General features: G+C 47.0%; 8 protein-coding genes across 8 annotated transcripts; 2 read left to right on the top strand and 6 right to left on the bottom strand.

The window, feature by feature from the left end:
- Positions 1 to 71: 71 nt before the first annotated feature.
- F5147DRAFT_761959 (uncharacterized protein) lies at positions 72 to 971 on the bottom strand (the record flags this gene model as incomplete). The annotated part of the gene is made up of 5 exons (XM_041440555.1): positions 72 to 103; positions 154 to 492; positions 552 to 677; positions 736 to 866; positions 928 to 971. Coding segments are annotated over 5 exons (672 nt in total), but the record flags the coding sequence as incomplete, so codon positions are not given.
- Positions 972 to 1,070: 99 nt separating this feature from the next.
- Positions 1,071 to 1,610, bottom strand: F5147DRAFT_242924 (uncharacterized protein). The gene has a single exon (XM_041428802.1). It carries the CDS (start codon positions 1,495 to 1,497, stop codon positions 1,120 to 1,122), a length of 378 nt encoding a protein of 125 aa, XP_041291295.1. The 5' UTR covers positions 1,498 to 1,610; the 3' UTR covers positions 1,071 to 1,119.
- Positions 1,611 to 1,808: 198 nt separating this feature from the next.
- On the top strand, positions 1,809 to 2,543 carry F5147DRAFT_761958 (uncharacterized protein; the record flags this gene model as incomplete). Its single annotated transcript, XM_041440554.1, has 3 exons — positions 1,809 to 2,045; positions 2,068 to 2,215; positions 2,271 to 2,543. The coding sequence occupies 3 exons, from the start codon at positions 1,809 to 1,811 to the stop codon at positions 2,513 to 2,515; spliced, it is 630 nt and encodes a 209-aa protein (XP_041291294.1). The 3' UTR covers positions 2,516 to 2,543.
- Positions 2,544 to 4,047: 1,504 nt separating this feature from the next.
- F5147DRAFT_805800 (uncharacterized protein) lies at positions 4,048 to 6,571 on the bottom strand (the record flags this gene model as incomplete). Its single annotated transcript, XM_041443357.1, has 8 exons — positions 4,048 to 4,578; positions 4,634 to 4,672; positions 4,727 to 5,043; positions 5,096 to 5,227; positions 5,281 to 5,616; positions 5,860 to 5,990; positions 6,053 to 6,235; positions 6,297 to 6,571. 8 exons carry the CDS (start codon positions 6,569 to 6,571, stop codon positions 4,201 to 4,203), a joined length of 1,791 nt encoding a protein of 596 aa, XP_041291293.1. The 3' UTR covers positions 4,048 to 4,200.
- Positions 6,572 to 7,833: 1,262 nt separating this feature from the next.
- On the bottom strand, positions 7,834 to 8,264 carry F5147DRAFT_775311 (uncharacterized protein; the record flags this gene model as incomplete). The annotated part of the gene is made up of 2 exons (XM_041441700.1): positions 7,834 to 7,913; positions 7,988 to 8,264. 2 exons carry the CDS (start codon positions 8,262 to 8,264, stop codon positions 7,834 to 7,836), a joined length of 357 nt encoding a protein of 118 aa, XP_041291292.1.
- A 286-nt stretch (positions 8,265 to 8,550) lies between these two features.
- Positions 8,551 to 9,761, bottom strand: F5147DRAFT_805794 (uncharacterized protein; the record flags this gene model as incomplete). The annotated part of the gene is made up of 5 exons (XM_041443356.1): positions 8,551 to 8,861; positions 8,921 to 9,046; positions 9,106 to 9,236; positions 9,298 to 9,477; positions 9,538 to 9,761. The coding sequence occupies 5 exons, from the start codon at positions 9,759 to 9,761 to the stop codon at positions 8,551 to 8,553; spliced, it is 972 nt and encodes a 323-aa protein (XP_041291291.1).
- A 3,223-nt stretch (positions 9,762 to 12,984) lies between these two features.
- On the bottom strand, positions 12,985 to 13,553 carry F5147DRAFT_654199 (uncharacterized protein; the record flags this gene model as incomplete). The annotated part of the gene is made up of 3 exons (XM_041433850.1): positions 12,985 to 13,093; positions 13,177 to 13,341; positions 13,444 to 13,553. The coding sequence occupies 3 exons, from the start codon at positions 13,551 to 13,553 to the stop codon at positions 12,985 to 12,987; spliced, it is 384 nt and encodes a 127-aa protein (XP_041291290.1).
- A 636-nt stretch (positions 13,554 to 14,189) lies between these two features.
- On the top strand, positions 14,190 to 17,118 carry F5147DRAFT_838117 (uncharacterized protein). The gene is made up of 6 exons (XM_041444129.1): positions 14,190 to 14,513; positions 14,566 to 14,790; positions 14,847 to 15,370; positions 15,425 to 15,631; positions 15,684 to 16,316; positions 16,366 to 17,118. The coding sequence occupies exons 1-6, from the start codon at positions 14,371 to 14,373 to the stop codon at positions 16,992 to 16,994; spliced, it is 2,361 nt and encodes a 786-aa protein (XP_041291289.1). The 5' UTR covers positions 14,190 to 14,370; the 3' UTR covers positions 16,995 to 17,118.
- Positions 17,119 to 17,239: the final 121 nt, after the last annotated feature.

Here is a 17,239-nt window from a genome sequence, read left to right as displayed (position 1 = left end):
GTAGGCCCTGGGCACACAACAGAGGGAAGAAAGCCATTCCTTAACATGTTTGCATTTCCACTTGCATCTACCATGGTCACGTATTCCTGTGTCATGGACGTATCTAGGAGCTGACAGTAAATCACCGGTAAGATATATGCGGTCAGAACTCACTGGCACCACAGTTTGCACTTATATTCCACAGGCGAAGACCAGTGATGGAGTCGTTCGAAGCAGCCAAGTTGGCATAGACGAGGGAGGAGTTGGCCATGTTCCAACCGTACTGTGTTTGACTCGGGTCAATGGGCCGGCAGCTGACATTGGCTGTTAACCCCTGCTGCCACATCGAATAATTTCTGCTGAAGCCTTGGGGAATGGACACGCTGGTGTGTTCTCCCGGTATTGGTCCTAAGTTGACTGTGACATTTCCGCCAGAAAAGCCGAGACAAGTGCCATTAGCACTTGGAATTCCATCTGAACCTGAATAATCCTCGATGGCAGGCACAATCCCCTCTAGGCACACGACACATCATCACAAAACAGCTTCAGGTGACGCAAGGACCTGAACCTACGAGTAGATACATTATATTTTGCGCCATTGAAATTAAACGTGCCAGGAAGACCATAGGTATACCCTGCAGCAGAGACTCCGCTTAGCATTCCGCTGATGTCAAGGATCTTGAAAGAATTGTCTTGGACTTTGGTTGTTCGTTTTAGAAAAAATGTACGAAACACTGGGAAAGCGGAAATACGCACTGGCAGTGAGACCCTGAATTTGAAATTCTTCGAAGAGCAAGGTGGAAAACGCAGTTCCAGTAATGTCAAGTTCGGATCCTCGCATCTCAACTGGCCATAGAAAGTAATTTGGGGTCAGGAGGGTCGTCCACCTGTATCGGCACTTAAATTAGACAACACAACAATAGTACGATGCTGTCAGTAATGAGTTACCCAGCTGTCAAAAGTCTCAGCACACCAAAGACGAACAGTGTCATGGTGGTCAGTCATAAGTGCTCAGGTCTCAATATGATGGAGCCCTTCGCCAAAGCGACACCGGCGCTTAGCTGAACCAGAGAGATGGGCCATGATATCCAATGTCTCAATGCCTCCTTGATTGAAAGGGTGAAAGCACTAGGGGAATGTTCATCCCTGTGTGAATGGAAAACTACAGGGAGTAAAAGGGTATACAGACGTAGCCGTAGTGACTGAAAGCACAGTTGCTATCAATGTGACTATCATGGTCAACTCTCCAGGGTAATGGCTCCATAAGTTGCTGACTTGATGAGGTAGAGAGAGGTAATCATAATAGAGAACGGTACCAAGAAATGCGTATCCAAATGCCAGGATAATAGCCTGGCTACTGATGATAGTGGTATGCAATAGCCTGAAGCGTGCGGACACAGGAGACATCGTAGAAGGAGTGTGGGTGGTGCAGAATCGATCCTGATAAAGATCGAACCAACAAATGCTTAAGGTAAAAAAAGAAGGGAATGGAAGTATGTGAGGATTGGGAGCTCGCATTTATTGAAGGCATTTTATATGATGGGTGTGCGTGAGATGTAAGTACGTACATTTGTGAAGCTCCCAGTATGTACATGTTAAAGTTATGTACCGGACAAATTCAGGGATTGGATTCAGAGCCTTGATCGATTCCGAAATGAGGTAAGTGACTCACTGATCCGAAGTACTTACATCACCCTGAAAACAATTTAAAGGTGCGTGCAACGCAACGTAAGAACGTAATGACAAGACCTCAACAATCTTGTTAACTGCAAATTTGCCTCACTTACCCTAGTAGGAACAGCGGCGTCTGAAGAAACAGGCTCTTCACCATGAACAAAGACAACTTTTCGGCGTTCGCCAATGACGATTTGTCAACACAAAAGGCACCAATGATCAAAATCTCCGTCAACTCAACCTACAACTCAAGTTGTTCATTACCCATCTCTTTGCTTACTCGCCATCCGTACTCTTCTAGCTATCCAGTCAAGTTTTATCAGTGCATGCGGCGTGCGCCCCCGGGCCCCTACCTCACCCAACTCCACTCGTCCATCACCTTCGCTGCCCTTGTCCTTCTCCGGTGATTGAAAGTACTCTTCTGGTGCCCACACCCTCGTATGGCTACCACCGTCGTTCTTTGCCAAAGTCTGTTTTCCCTCCCTCAAACTCATCCTACAACAATGCCAGACACCCTGTAACCAAGTCATCAATGTCTCCAGCCTCAACCGCATCTCCCCAGGTATGGAGAATTCAGATTTGTACTGCTCGTATCTCATCGGTATCGTCATCGGCAGGTATTTCAAAACATGAGCCTGTGCCGAATATCCAGGCATGTTGCACACAATCGCCAATGACACAACAGTCACAGGAGCATTTGTGGATACCATTGAAAGGGCAGAGTGTTCGCAGCAGAGGCGAGGTAGGTGCCATACACATATTATATCTCAGGAGCCGCAGGATAGCTTTTGCAGGAGTTTATACGGCAGAAATTAAACTCTCCACCCCATATTTCAAAATCTTTGTACTTTGTTTCAGATAGCACTGAGTTCGAGGAAGCAAAAGTACAGATGCCTTTCTGGATCGATGCAAAGAAAATTTCCGAGCGAGCTGCGACTGAGGATATCGAAGAGATGATGAAACAAGCGACACCCACTCGTCAGTGATGGCACCTCTCTCCAGAGGAATATATTCTGAGCAGCAGCGCACTGCTTTATTCCGGGAATGCACAATGGTTATTCTCAATGGTTGCACCATCACTCTTTGCCATGGTCAACCTACATTCTGTCAGGTGCAATTAGTCTTTGTTAATCGCCTGTTCTAGCACGGGTATGGGAATTTCACTTGCACTGCATAACAACTTAGCTCAGACCTGGCTGCTCTCAAGCTAACATGGTTCAACATCATATGATAAGCCAGATAATGTCTATGGAGAGAAGGTGAATCAATGACAAGATAATAACGATCGTTACCCTGTACGATGAATGCCTATTCAAAAGCATCATGCCTAGCTACTTACTAGTAGATATCGATCAGCTGATTTCCAACGAAAGATGTGCAGCACTGCATGCACCGATGCTACTGGGACCGAAGAAATACGCTCAGCATACATTTGATCATTGCAGGTCATGGCAATAGACACGAAGCACAGCGGACGGACAAGCTTGCTGGACATCATGGACTCCCAAACTAATTTGCACCTCAATCACCAAGAATTCCAGTCCATGTCATCTTCAGCATATTCACTGTAACGTTTCAGTAAGCCATGTCCTTCAACCACAAGGCTTCAGCCCATGATATGTTGCCACAATCTCAGAGGACGTGTAACATCGACGATGTTCAAGGTTTGGATGAATATAACATAGCTCTCACATTAGTAATTAGTCTATTCTTCCTTCAAAGCCTGAACAGCCGCCCAAAGTGATATTTCTTTGTTCGAATTGAGAACAGCTATCACACATTTTGAATCCATATATCAGCTGCATGCCAGGTGCGCGACGAGGGATACATTTCCCTTGATGTGAGAAGTTGCTGAGAGAACATGCAACATTTCGAAATCCGAGAGCAATAGCGCCCCAATCTTGACATCATTTCAAACTTCACAACAGAAGTCAAGAAGCAGCAACCAACCAACCAACCAATGAAGTTCTAGCATGCCACGTAAGTAGTCCTTCCGATCAGATGTCTGAACGTGAATGGGGGCGATAGCTTGGCATAATCGTCAGACTAGTCATGTACGGAAAATTCTGCACAACGTGCCATAAAGTAGGAGTGGCGGTAACGGGCAATTTGGAACGTCCAGCCAAATACCGATCATGAATTGCTCGTCGAATTTGAGAAACCAGACACGACGGATGTCACGTCATCAGGATTCAGGACGCTCTTGATCCGACAAGACCTGAAACGGGAAGCACGAGCAAAGGTGAAGTCAATGACAAAGCAGAATTGCAGCCATGAAAAGTTGAACGCAATAGTGACGAAGAGCTGAGTGGTCTATGGAGGCAGATGAATGAGAACGCTAACGATGACAAACGACCACATAAATACAAACACGTGGGTAACAGATCGAATGAGTGTAAAACAACAAGTAAATGAGCGTAGTGAGGAAGTTTGACAGAATCGGAATGAATGGGCAGCAGTACCACTGTTACGATCGGATAATAAGGATGGGTATAGGAGTAAGAAAAGACAACTGCCATGACACAATGGTACCTGAAATCATACAACCTACGCTTTCACAAGCATTTTCTGTGCACCATTGTCCTGTAGCCTCACCATCATGCCCTCGTTGGTGGCAATCCCATTATCGTCGAAATCTTCAAGTTTCAGACCCCCGGCAGCAGATGCCATAATGAGATAAAGAGGGTTCGACGCCTTGAAGGGCCTATTGCCAATGTTCTTTATCTGCAAAATACTATACAAAGCGCAGGCGACTGTGAGGATGGTGATGATGGTGATGGGAAGGATAGCGAGAAGATATGTCGCTGACCGCTGAGTCCAACCTATCGTTGATATGTACATTGTTCCATTGACTGGGGAGGAGAGGTCCTCCGGGATGGTGTTATCGGGGAAGCTACCCACAACCATAAACCCAGAGCAAAGGAACTGCCAAGCAATACTGAGTCGATCCCAATTGGACCTAAGGGATCGGAACACTCACCGTGGCAGAAAATTCAACAACGCCACACCAATACTCCTCCTAACGAAGGCATAAACTTAACGTGGGCAAAGACCTCACAACATAAACACTCACCAGTTCTTTGTAAACCTGCGCTTGATTTCCAAGATTGTCGTCGATAGATGTGTTAGTTGTCGAGGAATAGATGGAGTACAGAGTGTCTCCGATCGCGCTGCTCGCAAGCCCCTGCAAGTTGATCGACTGAAACTTGGCAACTCCAACAATGAATGACAGTAGTTGTTCATTCTCTGGTCGGAAAGGGGTGGATGAAATGACCTCGGAAGAAATGAGGTCACTGGAATAGTTGGTGTGGACTGTGGTCAACAGTGGAGTCACCTCGCACACGCTTGGATTGAGGAATCCATACTTGTAAAATCCTTGTGAAAGAATCGCTATAGGAACAGAATCAGTCAGGGACTACAAATGCATACTTCAATGGCTCACTAAAGCTTGTATAAGTTTGAGTCAGATCCATAGGCCCCGGGCACACAAGGGAAGGAAGAAAGCCAGTCCCTGACACACTCGCATTTCCACTTGCATCCACTATGGTCACATATTCCTGTGTCATGGGTGTATCTAGGAGCTGACAGTAAATCACCGGCAAGATACTATATGTGATCAAAACTCACTGGTACCGCAGTTTGCACTTATATTCCACAAGCAAAGACCAGTGATGGAGTTGTTCAGAGCAGCTGCATTGGCATATATAACGGAGGAGTTATCCATGTTCCAAACATACTGCACTTGACTCCCAATGGGCTGGCAGCTGACATCAGCTGTTAACCCCTGCTGCAACATCGAGTAGTTCCTGCTGAAACCTTGAGGAATAGACACGCTGGTGTGTTTTCCCGGTATCTGTTCTGTGTTGACTGTGACGTTTCCACCAGAAAAGCCAAGACGAGTGCCATTGACGCTCGGAACTCCATCCGAACCGGAAAAATTCTCAATGACAGGCACAATCCCCTCTAGGTACACAACATATCATTGTAAAATAGCTTCAAGCGATGTTAGAGTTTGAACTTACAAGTGGACACATTATATTTTGCACCATTGAAATTAAATGTGCCAGGAAGACCAAAGATATACCCTGCGGCAGAGACTCCACTTAACATTCCGCAGATGTCAAGAATCTCGAAAGAATTATCTTGGACTTTGGTTGTTTGTTTTAGATGAAAGAGATGAAACACTGGGAAAGTGGAGATACACACTGGTAGTAAGACCCTGCTTTTGAAATTCTTGGAAGAGCAAGGTGGAAAACGCGGATCCAGTAATGTCAAGTTCGGATCCTTGCATCTCAATTGGCCATAGGAAGTAGGTGGGTGTCAGGAGAGTCGTCCACCTATATCGGCACTTAGATTAGACAACATAGCAATAGTACAATGCTCTCAACAAACGAGTTACCCAGCTGTCAAAAGTCTCAGGACACCAAAGGCGAACAGCGTCATGGTGGTCAGCCGTAAGTGCTCAGGTCTCAATATGATGGAGCCCTTCGCCAAAGCGACACCGGCGCTTAGCTGAACGAGAGAGATGGGCTGTGATGATATCCGATGTCTCAATGCATCCTTGATTGAAACCGTAAAAAACCTAAGGGATTGTTCATCCCTTTGTGAGTGATAAGTTGGAGAGAGTAGAAAAGTATACAGACATAGCAGTAGTCACCGAAAGGACAGTTGCTATTAATGTGACTACCATGGTCAACTCTTGAGGGTAATGCTTCCATAAGTTGCCGACCCGATCAGGTGGAGGAAGGTAACCATAGTAGAGAACTGCGCCCAGAAATCCGTATCCAAATGCGAGGATGATAACCTGGGTACTGATGATAGTGGTATGCAATAGCCTGAAGCGTGTATGCACTGGAGGCATCGTAGAAGGAGTGTGGGTGTTTGGAAGGAGTGTGGATTGTGCAGAATTCGTTGACATCCTGGTAAAAATCGAACTGACAGTCAGAGCTGCTCAAGTTACAGAAGAAGGGTGAGGATGTGTTGAAAGCATCATCATTATATGATGGGGGGACCTATGCAAGTACTTACGTATGGGACACATCGTGTCATGAGCATAAACTTTGTGGTGGACAACCCGGTTAAGCTGAATCTAGCCACTTTCAAACCAGATTTTGTCTTGGCGCCATTTATTTTGGACAAACCAAAAGGGTGCCGATACCTTGGTCGGGTGCCTGTACAGTGGACACCGCCGCATGGACACTCCAGTGGCTGCCCCGTTGGTTTGTGCACAGTGAGTATTTGTTGTGATTTTAGCAAAACTGTACAATAAATGTGCGATATCAGTAGTCACGTCAGTGCGAGTTGAGTGCGAGCTGAGGAAGGTTGTCGGAAGCAGCAAACTCCTGAGTCCACATTCTGCCCGAAGTGGCATTATCGAGCATCTATCGATATGAAAGAACGTAGTACTATATAGTACGGTATTACAGCCTGTACAGTATATTGACCACACTTTCTGATCAACTCTTGTGAGCCAAAATATATATCTAGGGCCTAGTCACTAGGCACCCCAGATCTTCCAAATTTTCTTTCCTATCCGATCAGACTCATCATGTACACCATCCTGGCCTAGTGCGCACTCAAAATTAAAATAGACAGCATCTTTCTAGTAACATCATGGCCCATGACTTGTCTCGTCCTAGTCTAACAATTTTTTCATCAGTGAACTTAAAATCGATCACACGGGGCTGGGGGCCCCTTCAAAATTTTAAAAAACCATCGGTCATTGAGACATAGCCCGGAAGCTGTGCTCAGAATGTTCCAGCTGATGAATTGATGCCAAGTCGTTGATGTCCGAAAGTACCATTGCAAAGTTCACTGACACGAGCCATATTGTGTAGCAAGGGTTTACAACATCCAGGGCACGAAACATATTTATATCTATGTCAATCCTATTAATCAGCTTTAGTATCCAAGTCGCTGCGACAGCCTTGGCCAACTTTTGATATTACGGGCGCACCATCAATTCATGCAGCTTTTTTTTACAAGCCTCGGTTTATGATTTAATGACAGTTTCTCGAGCTCGTGCATCCCAGATTACTCATTGTTATGCATATAAACTGTCGTTTGGACTGGTTCTTGTTCCACTGACATAATAGAATGTGCCAAGAAGATAGAAAGATTTTGAACATCATAAGCATTGGATGGGAGAAAATGATATAGTGTTAGTCCACGAGAGATAGCCTAGAAGAGAGACAGGGAAAAAATAAAAGAAATAATGGGTCCTGGGTTGCCCGGAGAATTGGAATGAATAGGCGACAGCGCTACCGTTGCAATCAGACAGGAGTAAGAATGGATATATGAGTAAGAAAAGACGACTGTCATAGCGCAATGGTACCTAAAGTCATATGGGCTGAACTGTCCACAAGCATCTTCTGCGCACCATTGTCTTCTAGTTGCACCTTCACGCCCTCGTTGGCAAAGATCCCCTTCTTGTCAAAACCTTGGAGTCTCAGATCCCCAGAAGCGGATGCCATGATGAGATGGAGGGGGTTCAACGCATCAAAGGTGGTCCTATGGCTACCGTCCTTGTGACGAGCCTCCAAGATACTATACAAAGCGAAGGTAAATGTGAGGATGGTAATAATGGTGAGGGGAAGGATAGCGAAATCCATACTTGTAAAATCCTTGTGAAAGAATCGCTATAGGAACAGAATCGGTCAACGACTACAAATGCATACTTCAATGGCTCACTAAAGCTTGTATAAGTTTGAGTCAGATCCATAGGCCCCGGACACACAATGGAAGGAAGAAAGCCACTCCCTGACGCGCTCGCATTTCCACTTGCATCCACCATGGTCACATATTCCTGTGTCATGGGTGTATCTAGGAGCTGACAGTAAATCACCGGCAAGATATATGCAATCAGAACTCACTGGCACCGCAGTTTGCAGTTATATTCTACAGGCAAAGACCAGTGATGGAGTTGTTCAGAGCAGCTGCATTGGTATAGATAACGGAGGAGTTATCCGTGTTCCAAATGTACTGCGCTTGACTCCCAATGGGCTGGCAGCTGACATCGGCTGTTAACCCCTGCTGCAACATCGAATAGCTCCTGCTGAAGCCTCGAGGAATAGACATGCTGGTGTGTTTTCCCGGTATCTGTGCTGTGTTGACTGTGACGTTTCCACCAGAAAAGCCAAGACGAGTGCCGTCGACACTCGGAACTCCATCTGAGCCGGAATAATCCTCGATGATGGGCACAGTCCCCTCTAAGTACACAACACATCATCACAAAACAGCTTCAAGCGATGTTAGAGTCTGAACCTACGAGTGGATACATTATATTTTGTGCCATTGAAATTAAATGTGCCAGGAAGACCAAAGGTATTCCCTGCAGCAGAGACTCCACTTAGCATTCCGCCGATGTCGAGAACCTCAAAAGCATCGTCCCAGACTTGGGTTGTTCGCTTTAGAAGAAATGGACTAAACACTGGGCAAAGTAGAGATATGCACTGTCAGAAAAACCTTGCTTTTGAAGTTCGTAGGAGAGCAAGTTGGAAAAGGCGATTCCAGTAATATCAAGTTCGGATCCTTGCATCTCAATCGGCCATAGGAAGTAGGTTGGTGTCAAGAGAGTCGTCCACCTATATCGGCACTTAAATGAGACAACACAGCAATAGTACGATGGTCTCAGAAACGAGTTACCCAGCTGTCAAAAGTCTCAGCACACCAAAGACGAACAATGTCAGGATGGTCAGTGGCAAGTGCTCAGGTCTCAATATGATGGAGCCCTTCGCCAAAGCGACACCGGCGCTTAGCTCAACGAGAGAGATTGGCCGCGATATCCGGTGTCTCAATGCCTCCTTGATTGAAAATGTGAAAAGACTAGGGAATGTTCATCTCTATGTCAATGGAAAGCTAGAGAGAGCAAAAGAGTATACAGACGTAGCGGTAGTGACTGAAAGCACAGTTGCTATTAATGTGACTACCATGGTCAACTCTTGGGGGTGATGCTTCCATAAGTTGCCGACTCGATCAGGTGGAGAAAGGTAACCATAATAGAGAACTGCGCCAAGAAATCCATATCCAAATGCCAGGATAATAACCTGGGCACTGATGATAGCGGTGTAGCCGCTGTAGCGTAGACAGTTCATGGACAGACGGGACATCGCAGAAGTCAGGTTGGTGATACAGAATTGATCCTGCTAAAGATCAAACCGGCAAATCTGAATTGAAAGAGGGGAGGGGCACTCGAAGTGAGGACGTTGAAGCCATGATATATGATGCGGCTACATTAAACCGGATGGGCTGAGCTGAATCTAGGGTCTTTCTTTCCTTGTGAATGACATGAGGGTGTCCGTTTGCTTAAGCCTTAAGGTTTGAAGTAGTTTGCGGAAGGAACGTACTAGACTACTAGTGTCACCTCCCGAACCTTACATAATGTAGTTGACGGCATCAGACCCACCTTGTCCTAGCACAATCTAAACATTGGTTTGAGCGTCATTTTGCTAGATGGGGCAGATGGGACAGACGTGACCGGGCCAGACGGAGACAAAGCTTTCGAGCTTTCAGGTTCCCTGGGACGAAGGAACCGAGAAAGTTGCGAAATTCAGGGCAGTTAACAAAACGAACTTTTCAAAAATTTGGAGCCTTTTGACTTTGGCCTGAATTAGCTAGCTAGTGCTCGGCAACGCGGCAGCCCAACTTCTTTAGTTGTTATTACCTGTAAGCTGATATCATATGATGATAAATATTGCAAATATGATTTTGAAAAGACTAATATGCATCTACGTAGCCGATTATCGAAGCAGTATATATACAGATGTGCACGTATATATATATATGTCTTCAAATTCACAACATTGAAATGTATTTGTGTCTCTTGTGAACATATTTCGTCTAGTAACATACACGACTTGGGTGAAAGTAGTGCTGCCGCGGTCCGGTCCAGAACCACGGTTCGAACCGGACTTTTGGTCCGGTTCTCTGTGGTTCGGTCCATGGTTCCCTCACCAGCCAGAACCGGACCGGAAAACGGTTCTGGGTTCTGGACCTTCACTAATGGTCCGGTTCTGGTTCGACTTTCCTGAACCTTCCCGAACCGTTCTACCCACTGGCTTCCAGGTCCCCGTCGCATCCGCTGTCAAGAGCATATTTTGAATCTTGCAGCGCAACATTTTGTTGACGGAGTCGCACCCACCCCACAGGCAACCTTACTACGCAAGATCCGTCACGCTATCGATTATGACGAGGATACTGACATCACCAGCTTAACTGAACAACTTGCAGCATTGGAACACGACCCTGAAGCTATTGTTGAGGATGGTTTTGATGTCGGCGATGCTGTTGGAAAAGCATTGGCACTCATTGAACAGGTAAAGTCCTCTCTTTTTGTCTTCGAGTTCTCATTGACACAACCAATAACTAGATCCGTAAATCACCGCAAGCTCAAGCGTTTTTCAAGAAATCATGCGAGGAAGAAGGTGTTGCCGTTCGTGAGATTCTGACATGGGTGAGAACATGCTGGGCTTCCTTGTTCAAGTGCCTCGAGCGCTTCTTGTCTCTTCGCCTGGTAGGTGAGATGTACAACTGCCGGTTTAGTATCTAACATCTTTCAGGCTGTCAACCGCTTCACTCTACTTGCCGATGAGAGCCATGAGGTCCCAAAGTTGCGCAACAAGTCATATAGTGACTTCAAGCTTGATCGAGCCGACTGGAGGAAGATACGGCTAGTGCATGACGTCCTCAAGGTACTTATTTGTATATCTGTTTTTATTTTATTTACTGATTGTTATAGGAACCTGCAACTGCACAGCAATCATTCTCGTCGGTCACGTACCCAACAGCCTGGCAGACTATACCTACACTAGAGTGTCTCGCTAGCGCATGGGAGACGATGGCAAGAAATCCAGAATACGCAATAATCGTGGATGCCATTACGAAGGGTCTCAAGAATGTTGAGAAGTACTACCAGAAAGCTAGTGACTCGGATGTCTACTTTATCTGTCTAGGTAAGTATCGAGTTTTCGCTCAAGTCCATGTCTCATTTTGTTACAGTTCTTGACCCCAACTACAAGTTAGCATATGTTGAACGGCGATGGACTGAGATGAAGGTCGCGGATGGGAGGGCTCATCTTCAGGCGGTGGTGAGTACTATTCAACCTTAAGTATCCTGGCGGTCTCTAACTTCAGATGGATGCTTAGTTTGACAAATATTATCAAGCGCCTCCAGCCCCAGGACTGCAACCCAAGGAGCCATTGGCCATGTCAACAACGAAAGCTTCAATTTGTTATGGTGCTTCCTGGATGCGCGACGCTATCATGGAACGTCAAGCTACAGACCATCGCACGCGCGATCCTCATCAAGAGCTCTCCGCATACCTTACTTCACCATTGGAGGAGACGGATGACGTTGTCGCGTGGTGGGGTGTAAGTCAGCCCTCAAATTCATTGTTCCCCGCTTACATCCTTGATCAGTTACATTCAATGCAATATCCAATGCTAGCTCGTGTTGCGCGTGATTACCTGCCCATTCAAGGCAGTGCAGTCCCATCGGAACGCGCTTTCTCCAGTGCGGGGATCACATCGACTCTGCGCCGCAACGCCCTCGCACCATCCACATTCTCCGCGCTACAATTAATGAAGGCAGCCTATAAGAATGGTCATGTGTCAGCGGCAGTAGAGGCAGAAGAGTACGCAGCTGGTGTGTCATTAGCCTAGCTACCCAATGTCATGTAGATGTATTGTGAATGTTTTTCCTTGCTGCTTGAAAAATTTGCGGTTCGGTTCACGTTCGGACCGCAAAAAAACCGAACTGGACTGTTAAGAACCGTTCTTGATGGTCCGGTTCTGGGTTCGACAATTTTGTAGAACCGGACCATGGTCCAGTTCTCGGTTCTCGTCCAGGGCCCTCTGAACCGGACCGAACCGGACCACGGCAGCACTAGGTGAAAGTAGCACGTCAAACTTCACAAAGTGTAAACTAAATTAGGAAGTAACCTAACCCATTTGTGGATTAAGCTTTAAGGTTCAAGGCTCGATTTGTTTGTTTGTTTGTTTAGATGTGACTGGGCCACGGATTTGCTTTTGGCTCAGTTGACTGGGTTAGAACCACTGCTAGCTTCGTGTAACAGGCTGAGGGACTCGTAAGTGCTCAGTGCGGACGACTAATAGTCACAAGGTAACCCAATTATTCTTCTCTTCCATTCTTTTTCCCGATCCGGCCCCATCACTACAAAATTTCCTGCAGAAACCGCGTTCACTAGCCCAGTGAGAAGCATGCCGTTCTCCTTGATTGGGTTAAAAGGACTGCTGCCATCAGGAACTCTCAGGCAGCTTGACGGCGGTCACACAGTTTCTTCGCTTCCGACCCATTTATCTTGACAACGACCTTCACGTGTAAGCTTTTTCGTTGAACTCATATCCGGGCGCTGGATGGGCCAGATCCCGTATCTTAGTTCCCCCACTGTTATGGTCATTTATCGCACTCCGTCTATGCACCCTGTCAATGGTAGTGAATGTCAAGGCTGCGTATCAATAGTGTTCCCAAAGGCGAGTGATTTCAACACAACTCCCTACACATACTGGGCGCTAAAGCTGGCGCTCGCATCATTTTCTCGATGCTTCTCTGTTTTCACATAGTTACTCAAGAGCATGACAATGCCACTGGATGCTACCTCCCAACGTGCCTGGTGCGGTTCGGATCTTCTGATATTCTTGGTTGCCAGATCATACTGGCAGAAGTAGCCCCTGGACTGAGGTTTATGTACTCAGTTCGGTGATTATCTCGGAGTTCCCATCATGCGTAGATGGGACGAGCAAGGGAGGTCATGCCGTGTACTTGTAACTCACAAGTAAGGGCCGCTCTTTCTCTTCCCCCGTGACCTCTGACTGAAACATCCAGGCATGACGCGCATGGTTACCAACAACACAACAGTCGCAGGAGCATTTGCGGATACCATCGAAATGGTAGAGTATTTGGTGGCAGAAGCGAGGACGATGCCATATGCATCTTATGTCTCAGGAGCAGGACAGCTTCTACAGGAGTTTGTGCGCAACATCAATTGAACTCTCTCCACCCCAGATTTTAGATTCTCAAAGAGGGTTATTTGCTGTGCTTTGTTTCAGATAGCACTGAGTTCGAGGACGCGAAAGTACAGATCATCGAGTCTTTTTGGGCCGATACAGAGAAATTTTTGAGCGAGCTGCAATTAAGAATATTGAAGAGACGATCACACAAGGGAAGTCGTCAGCTCGTCGACGCGTTAGTGGCGGCACCTCTCTGCCGAGGAAGGAATATTCATGAAATTATTCTAATCAGCAGCGCGCTGCTTTGTTCTAGGAACGGCCAGCGCAACCTTCTGACTGACAATCTCAGTGGTTGCACCGTCCTCTTTTGTCACGGTTAACCTGCATTCTGTAAAGTATAACTGGAGTCTTCATTAACGCCCCGGAAATTTCACCCGCACTAGCACGATAGCTAAGCCCGAGTTGACTTATGTATATCATGAACGTAGTATACTTCGAGAGGAACAAGTTAGGGTCACGTGTGCGTGTTGATGGGAACGCGTCGTCGGAGTTGAACTGCAATTACAACTTGAATGTCCACAACCGCCACATCAATCTACATCAGATTGATCAATGGTCCACTACATTTGCGCGACGCTGGTCGACCAGATATAAGGCAAGGAGGAAGCAGTCGTTCCTTTTCATCTTCTTGGTTTTCTCCACCTCACGAGTCGAGCTCACAACACTCAGCGCAACGAAAACACTAGTGACATGTCCCCTACCGGCGAGACAGGCACATCGTCTACTCCGCCGCGCGCGAATGCACTAGCTCATAATGCTGGTCAAATAGAATCCACCCCAAACAGCCGTGGGGCTGCCGTCGTTAGCGAGAACATTGGACTGGTCGGTGTCAAGTGCGCACCTTTCCTGTTTTTTTTTGTGAGTAGCACCTAACGTTCCATCAAGGGTTAAGGAAGTCCGCCCATGGATTCAACGGGACATCGAGCAGGCTAAGCAGTGTAAGGCAGATGCCATGCTGCAAGCCCTCTTGCAGCGCGCTTCTTGCGCTCCGAAGACTAAACAGCCCGAGCTTCTACAACAGTGCCTAAAGGCAGTTCTTCCGGTTTGCAATGGACAGGTCACCACTGGAGGTATATGTTCTTCGGGAATTGAGACAGCCCTGAAAAAATAGTGTGTGCTCCTTCGCTGATCAGACGTTTTTATGCTTATGACGTCGTCACTGCAAGCGTACGTCCAGGAGTAGAAAACAACTTCTATGGCCCTTTTATAGAAGCCACCAACATTTCGCTCGCTTGTCTCGAAGAGATCAACGTCGACGGCATGCGTGCTCCTGCCTCCGCTGTGGATATGGTCTGTCAGCAGAACGATATGCCCATGTACCAAAATCACCAGACCGTCAAATCAACTCGGAAGCCCGACTGCGTGATTCTTCCTTTGAATAGCGCGTGCGCTCCCTTCGAGGATGAGAAGTGCGGCAAGAAGGACGACAAGAAGCGTAGGGCTCACATGACCAAAAATGCAATGGCAAAGCCGCCAGCGCCACTCCTCTGGACAGATGTTCTAGCTTGCATTGAGTTCAAGAGAAAGACAGATAGGAAGAAGCCGATTAAACCGCCGCACTCTTCGCATAAAGTGAATGACTATGTCCCTACCAAGCCAGAGTATCTGCCTGTGGATCATCTTAAGGCTACAGATCCGGCGCCAGGCCCTTCGCAGGCCCCAGCAACGCAACCTGCGTTCGACACTGCACGTAAGTGATAGTATTTCTTTATTTCAAGATCAAACTAAATCGGCCGAGCTACAGTTGTATCTTCCGGCCTTACTGCCACGCAGCCTTCCCAGGGCGGGTCCAGCTCCAAGCGCAAGGCCACGGACCCTTTGGAATCCGCCACGAAAAAAACCAGGATTAATCCCGACGAGCCAGATGTGACCGTTCAAACAGGTCTGTACGCCGCTGAAATGTTTGCGGCCAATCTTGCTGTCAATTATCTAATTAATCTTATCGTCGTCGGTGGGTTCGTTCGCCTGTTGACATCGGTCACGCTCTTACTACCGCTTTTTAGACGATGTGATCTGGATCTGGTATTATGATCGGCAGGGCACCATTCAAAGCTCGGGCATCAACTTCATTCAAGATCTACCACGATTCATGGTGCTGTTGTATGCTTTACAACGATTCGAGCTTAATGATTGGGGCCGAAACAAGGACTTCCTCCCAGTTCAAGTTGAGGGAAAACGATGTCATCAATTCAAAATCAAGGATGAGCAACTTGGAGACGTGGATCTGCTACTTCACACCAGCCACGACGAACGCGTGACGCACTACGGACTGCAAGGACGCGCCACCAATGTGGTCCCTGTCACTAGCGAAGTGCTTGCGAAGAAATATACAGACATCCAAGATGGGATGGTGGCCAAGATTTTTTGGGGAGAGGCGAATCGCACTAGCGAGCCAAAAATCTTGGAGAAAGTCAAGGAGATTGCTAAGGTGCACAGCACCGTAAAAGACCATATTCCTGAACTGCTCTGGCACCACACGTTTGCGAATCCCACGTCCGCTATCCGAGAAGCGCTTGGCGTTCCGGAGCCCACCACGGGTAGTCGCGTGCTCTACATCCTTGTATTCCGCAAGCTCCACTCCATTACGAAGCTTCACGGCAAAGAGCTCTTCGACGTATGGTATCAATGTATCCAATGTACGTATTTTATCGCATTTATGAGGCTCTTCGTTCACATAACATGCAGGCCACATTACTTTGTGGAAGGAAGGCGTATTTCATCGAGATGTCAGCCCTGGCAACCTGATGTGGTACAGGAGCCTTGGCAGACTGATAGGCGTTTTAAATGACTACGATCTATCCTCGTTGGCACATGAACAGGGTCCTCGGGGTAACGAGCGCACGGGCACAATACCATTCATGGCACTCGAGCTTCTCTCCGCACAGGGTCAACGAGGCGAAGTCAAACACCTATATCGTCATGATCTGGAGTCGTTCATGTGGTGCTTCGCCTGGATTTCTTTGCGTTACGAGAACGGAGCCCTTCTGACAGTGAAATCGCGCCGTTTGGATGATTGGGCCACTTCTGACGCAGTGACATGCGGCATGCTCAAGCTATACTTCCTGAACAATCTCAAAGAATTCAGATCTCCTCACATAGAACCACTTATGTGGAAGTTCCTTGTGGAATGTTTTGTGGTGCTCAAAAAAGAAGCCGATGCTCGATACTATCTTGGCCTTGAATCGCTTTCAGATGGAGACGAGCAGCCCAACCCCAAGGAATCCGAATCAGATATTGATGGTTTTTTACAGTCATTCAAAAATACGACGAGCTGGGCTGCGCTCAGCAGCCCTCCACAAAGACCTTCGCAGTGATTTTCTTTACTTGCTACGCGTGCTACATATCTTCCGATACTTGCGTCGACTCTCCGTGTGTGCCTCTTCTAGGGTATTAGGTAGACCAATCGAATAAATAGATGCATTAGTGACTTGTCAGTTCTCACTGCGGCTAATTTCCAACAAAAGATCTGCAGCATTGCATGCACTTATTGTGCTAAGTATTAGGACCGAGAAAATACGCTCAACATATCGTCATGGATTCCCAAATTAATTTGTACCTC

This window comes from Suillus discolor (assembly GCF_016758755.1).
Source record: "Suillus discolor strain FC423 chromosome Unknown F5147scaffold_38, whole genome shotgun sequence".
NCBI lineage: Eukaryota > Fungi > Basidiomycota > Agaricomycetes > Boletales > Suillaceae > Suillus > Suillus discolor.
The sequence above is the reverse complement of the archived record's forward strand: the minus strand, read 5'-3'. Positions and strand labels throughout refer to the sequence as shown.

What these genes read in the sequence shown, in the direction of transcription:
- F5147DRAFT_242924 (XM_041428802.1), bottom strand. Translation starts at nt 1,497, where the DNA reads ATGCGAGCTCCCAATCCTCACATACTTCCATTCCCTTCTTTTTTTACC.
- F5147DRAFT_838117 (XM_041444129.1), top strand. Translation starts at nt 14,371, where the DNA reads ATGTCCCCTACCGGCGAGACAGGCACATCGTCTACTCCGCCGCGCGCG. An exon ending in ATTGGACTGGTCGGTGTCAA is followed by an intron (nt 14,514 to 14,565) that starts GTGCGCACCTTT and finishes CGTTCCATCAAG; the next exon opens with GGTTAAGGAAGTCCGCCCAT. An exon ending in ACCTGCGTTCGACACTGCAC is followed by an intron (nt 15,371 to 15,424) that starts GTAAGTGATAGT and finishes GCCGAGCTACAG; the next exon opens with TTGTATCTTCCGGCCTTACT.